This window comes from Anabrus simplex, chromosome 1, assembly GCF_040414725.1.
Source record: "Anabrus simplex isolate iqAnaSimp1 chromosome 1, ASM4041472v1, whole genome shotgun sequence".
NCBI lineage: Eukaryota > Metazoa > Arthropoda > Insecta > Orthoptera > Tettigoniidae > Anabrus > Anabrus simplex.
This window is the reverse complement of record NC_090265.1, coordinates 595,868,028-595,874,192: the sequence shown is the minus strand read 5'-3', so window position 1 is coordinate 595,874,192 and position 6,165 is coordinate 595,868,028. Positions and strand designations below refer to the sequence as shown.

The window sequence follows — 6,165 nt, the reverse complement described above, 5'->3', positions numbered from 1 at the left end:
TTTAGAAATTATTATTAATTAAGGGACGGAGAACAAACCCAACTACAAGGTAATTAATTGTTTTTACAAAAGTTAACAAATAATCTGAGGGGTATGCAGTCTGTTACTTATCGAAAATTAGATATAAAATATAATCAAGTATCATCCATAATAATAATCATAATAATAATAATAATAATAATAATAATAATAATAATAATAATAATAATAATAATAATAAGACTAGAAAAACGCATTAAAACCTACTTATATTTACTAAAAATGAATTCATTTACTGTTCAGAAACACTGCATGAATGAATGTGTTCAAACTTTCAAAAGGATTGATAAATATCCCTTCATTTATCATGTCTGCATTTGCGAAGGAAAACTGAGTAGATGTGGGAGTAAGCATGTGATACATTTCTCTGCTTGAGTGACAGAAGAAACATTGTAGTAGCAGTAATATTTCAGTCACTCATCCCCAACTAAAAGCTGTTGACTCAACAACCCTGCGTACTGATAAGAGTGATATATATTATGAAATGACAACTGTTGACAATTGAATTATTTAGTTGTTGAGAGCTGTAATTCATTTTTCCATGAGATAAATAAGTGTTGAATAGCACGTAAAGAAATCAGGTAGCTAGTAAATAAAGAGAAATATATTACCATGCGTCACACAGATTTTTGTCACATTCAGATGCACCTATTTTAAATGCCACTTCGATGAGATTAATATTTATAATATCTCCATGCATGAAAATAAACTAAAATAACTATTTTATTTAATAGAATGGAAATATTGAAAATAAAAACAATTAGTTAAGCTCTTGACTCAAATAATAAGAGGAATGCAGTGAGAGGGAATAACAGGGGATTAGCGATGTATTCAACGGTAACATGATTGATTTTATCATTTCTGTGACAAAACAATTTCAAAGAATATTAAATTATTTCAACTATAGTCTAAATATAATTTACGTTAGATTATCATGTATAGGCCTAACACACAAAGTGCAATACCATTTCTTTTAAGAATGCATGCCATGGATTTGTAAATGTGAAGATTCATCGATCTTTGAAGACACGAAAAATCTAGATACCAGTTTTAATTCGCTAAATATTAAGTGATGAAGGATTTTTTTTTTTCGGTTTTAGGATGGTAATATTTGAAAATAAAAAAGTATTAACTTCAATTTTTATAAAATCTAAAACATTTATTTAATTTACAATAGTAGTATACACACGTATGGAGAATTGAACTGTACACAAAGACAAAAATTAAGGTGAGACACAGCCCCTCTAGGCTAGGCAAACTGTCCCGAAACTTAGCGCGAAAAATTTTACTTAAGAGTAGCAGTCACAATATGCGAATGTAAACGAGAGTACGGTAATGGAAACAGAACAGTTTGCTATAATTACTCAATAATACCCGAATAGCAGTATCCTACAGATAGATTTTCGAATTTCTATTACAGTAGTATGAAATTTATCAACATGACATGCTTCAAGACAGGCAAGTAAATACATTTGGTATTGCTCTACCGTAAAGTTTATTTTAACCTTATTTACTCGGCTTAAAAATTGTTTCTAAGGCAAACTAACTAACTAACTACTACCCATACAGGATCTCCCATGGGGTATTATGGAGTCCATGTGAGGTGCGGTGTCTACCCAAATAATTCAATATATTTCGATTTAAATCTATAATTTTTACAACGAATATATTATGCTCTACGTATTCGCTTCGCACCACATGGAATCACAAGTCAAGAAAATATTATGTACGTGATGAAAATTAATCGAAAATTTTAAATAATAAATTGAAGTTCTATTAAGGTTTGTAAGTAATTATTTTTTGAATTGTGATTCAAACAGTTTTGTGCCCTATTCTTGAGCTAGGCCTAATTAGCACCGGGCTGTTCCTCTTCAATGAAAACACAAAACTACTCAAGTTAAGAACAACTTACGGCGGCGGCAACTTCAAGTCCTTAGCAGATCGCGTCACCGAGCTTGGCTGCCTCTTGTGTCACCGCCGTGCCCCGAGGGTCAGACTGACCTCAGCGTCGGGCTGAACCTGAAGACGCTGGAAGCGGCTCCTGTCACGGCGGCATGGTGCTGCGGGTAGAAGCCAGGTCCAGGAGCAGGCGCCAATGGCGGAGGCACCAGTCCCATCACCAGAGACGGATGAACGTAAGGCGTCGGTTGAAGGTAACAAGGAGCTGGATTGTAGAGAAAACCAACCGGTGCGCTAGTTTCGGGCGTCGTCGTTGCTGTCGGTGGCGTCGTCGTAGTCGTCGGGGTTATGTCGGGTTTATCGGGTGAGATCAAACTCTCGATTGTAAACGAGCGTTTAGGTCTATGTAACTGGGCTGTACTACCTGGCACCACAGAGTTCACTGTTGTTTGCGGTGGGGTAGGGTGGAGTAAATGTGGGGGTGGAGGTGGTACAGCAGTCACTGGCGATGTTTCCGGAACTGGTGGCGGTTGTGTTGGGGGTGGTGGCGCGAACATAAATCTGTTAATATTGGCTAACGCTGCCAATTCACTCTCTAGTCTGTCCTTATCTGTCTTTAACAATTTAAACCTCTTACGACGTCTCAAAAGACTACCATTTTCAAACATGTCCAATGCTGCTGGATGAAGAGCCCAATAAGCTCCCTTTCCTGGACGATCTGGTCGACGAGGAATCTTGATGAAACAGTCATTGAAGGAGAGATTATGGCGCAGTGAGTTCTGCCAGCGTTGCGTGTTGCGGCGATAGTAGGGAAAACGATCGGTAATAAAACGGTAGATGTCTGCTAGAGGCAGCATCTTCTCAGGAGAACTCCAGATGGCCATTGCTGTGAGCGAGATGTAAGAGTAAGGAGGCTTTTGATCGCCGTACGACTCACGGCTAGGCCGAGGCATGGCTGCGTGTCACTCACTTGTATTCACCATGTCTTTAAACAAACACTCGCACCGTCACACAACACCCGCACTGGCACACAGAGCTCCTCCACGCTTGCCTGTGTGATACACACTGCCAGACGGACCTGCTTGTAGCCCCCTCACAGACCCGCAGGCCACTTCCCACTCCCATTGGTCTCGTCAACAAGACACCCCAGTCCGCACCTCATTCAGCCAGCCAATCCTCTAATAGAGGGCGGAGCTAGGTGGGAGGATTAGAACCTCATTCGTCTCCTCATTGGCGGCATTTAAAAGTCAATTCCCCAACACTTTTATTTGCGTGATCATGTTGAAACGTTAATAATAAATCCATCCTATTGAATAACTGACAGGCCAAGTATGGCGAAACCTGGCGGACGACCATGAAATAACGCGTAATCAATGACTTCAACAAGTATTTGCTTATTAGACACCGAAGATGATGCGTTCTTCACAATGGCAGGTTAGGAGGAACTGTATAAAATGCTGTTGTAAAATCCTATACAACCTGAACAAAACTAATCAGTTAATGAAAAAAATTAAATAATTAACATTTTTGTATATATTTCTATAATGTTAATCCATTTAATATTATTTCCAACGTAATTGACTGAGAAGGTTTTAGTGTACCGTAGGTTTACAGTGCGAAGTGGGTTTTTTCCGATTATTCAACCACCTCTTCCTTTTGTCTCCCATGGATGCCATTTATTTATTTATTTATTTATTTATTTATTTATTTATTTATTTATTTATTTATTTATTTATTAACGTAGAACACGTTTGTTCGGAATTTCTATGTGTTCGGAAGCCACACACCGACAGCGTTATCAACAGATCGATAGTTTGCCGCGGTTATAGTTAACTATAACTTCAGAGTGCCAAAAATAAGCCTATTTATTTATTAGCTGCTTCTTTTATATTTTTCTTCATTGTAAACACTGTTAGCGCGAATATTAATTATGTCCTAGACTAGAAAAAATAACTTAGTAATGATAGTAGTAGGCCTATAACACAGTGTACGAAGTTATATTATATGAAAAAATCAGTAACGTCCGAGCTGAATCTCTTTGTATTCGAAACTTGGAATACATTAAAGTTCCTCTACGAAAGAATGAGAAACGTCGGATAATAAACTATCAGATTATAAATAAAAAAACTTCATTAACACGTTTGCGTCGTTACATTGTTACATTTTTAAATTCCTTTATTTAGGAGTATTTTGCACACATTACTTTGCAATTTCGTGCCATATGATTGAAAGTGAATATAACTATGGTTTAAGGGATGTACATCGAGCAGAGGAAATTCTACAGCCTAATCAGAAGGAAATCGCCTGATCGCCTACCACGGCAAATATTTTTGCTATGTTACTGGAATACGAAATATATACAGGACGACAAACAAAATAAGGCAAACTTTCAACTAAAATACTTTGGTTTAGGCGAGGGGAAACATCCAATCCATGAACACGAAAATGCGGAAAACAAAGGAGAAGATCTTTAAGATACAGTCCCTTTCATGTATTCTTGCCTCATAATTTGAACCACGGGGACATCCATATGCATCATACCTACTGTAGGATAATATTAAGCCTGTTCATTGAAGAATACGTCTTATGGATCTAATTAGAATTTATGGCGCGTAGAAAACTGATAACAATTTAAAATGTAGCTGAACAATAGCTTTGAATGATGAGGACCTCCTGTTAAGAATATCATGTCGATTTCCTTTGATAGAAAGTAATTATGTTGATAAAATTATTTAATTAATTATAGGCCTATATTTATTTATTGTTGTGAATAAGTTAGAATTGTGTAGGGCCTAATACTAACTTAGGCTTAGCCTACATATTTAGGCTGTCAGAACTTTTCATTTTACCGAGATGAGTAAACGGGGCAAGAAGAAAAGAAAGAAAAACACGGTAAAACTCACCGAACTTCATGCCATTAATAAATTAGCCATTAATAAATTAGCACTAACACAATGGAACACACGGTTAAACATAAAAATTTAAAGAATACATGTTGTATTTAATTTTACGAGGATTTGATATTCCTTATTTATTTACTGTTGTGGTAAGCTAGGTATAATATATATATATATATATATATATATATATATATATATATATATTTATAATCACATTTTTTCACTCTCTTTGTCAAGGCAGATGTGATATATTCATATGCATCGGATTTTGGTGGATGTCGTGAAAATAGTGACTGACTCTTTTTTTTAAAGCAGTTGGGATTGTGGAAGGTTTTCGTTATAGATAGTGCAATGGCTACACTCTCAAGCTGAATACTGGGACTCCACTCTTTAGTGCCTTGTTTTATCTCCCAATGTCCCGATTATAAATTTGTCCGCACTTCAAACGCTGTGAATGTCCTGATATTCACCTGTGACTGTTGTCTTCAAGCCAGGATGAGTTGTTCGGATGATAGAACAAGAGCTTCGAATGATAGGCCTTCTGAGTCCAAGATGATGGGTTCAATCCAAGCTCAGACCGGTAGTTTTCGAGGTACTAAAATAGCCTACGGCAGCCTCGTGCCGATAAATTTACTGGTACATAAATGAACTCCTACAGGACAAATATTCCACGCCTCGGCGTCTCCTAAATCCGTAAATCCGTAAAGGTGGTTAATTGGACATAAAACCATTATTATTATTATTATTATTATTATTATTATTATTATTATTATTATTATTATCCGGAAATATGGTTAGCTGAATTCCTATGCGTTTGATTGTAATTAATTTGTTATAACCTACTACCCGTACGTACTTTACAGTACAGTTGTTAAAGAACTATAAGTAGGCCTATATTTTCCTTTTCAAAAAAATGAGTTCCCAGAATGAAACCATAATTTAATTTCATTTATTGCAAATTATAAAACGGCGCACTAGCCGCCAGCGTCTTGGAGAGGTCCTCATTTAACTGAGATGAGTAAACGGGGCAAGAGAAAACAAAAAAGAAAGAAAAACACGGTAACACTCACCGAACTTCATGCCATTAATAGATTAGCACTAATAAAAGGGAACACGCGGTTAAACAGAAACATTTCAAGAATAGGCCTACATGTTGTATTTAATTTTACGAGGATTTGATAGAATTTCCCCAACCCAATAGTCTCACGCTACAGGACACTGTCCTTGAGGTGGTAGAGATGGGATCCTTCGCTGAGTCCGAGGGAAAAGACAACCGTGGAGGGTAAACGGATTATTATTATTATTATTATTATTATTATTATTATTA

General features: G+C 36.5%; 1 protein-coding gene across 1 annotated transcript; it reads right to left on the bottom strand.

Annotated features, from left to right (window-relative positions):
• Positions 1-1,239: 1,239 nt before the first annotated feature.
• On the bottom strand, positions 1,240-2,936 carry LOC136870780 (fork head domain-containing protein FD4). Its single transcript, XM_067144937.2, has one exon. The coding sequence runs from the start codon at positions 2,889-2,891 to the stop codon at positions 2,031-2,033; it is 861 nt and encodes a 286-aa protein (XP_067001038.2). The 5' UTR covers positions 2,892-2,936; the 3' UTR covers positions 1,240-2,030.
• Positions 2,937-6,165: the final 3,229 nt, after the last annotated feature.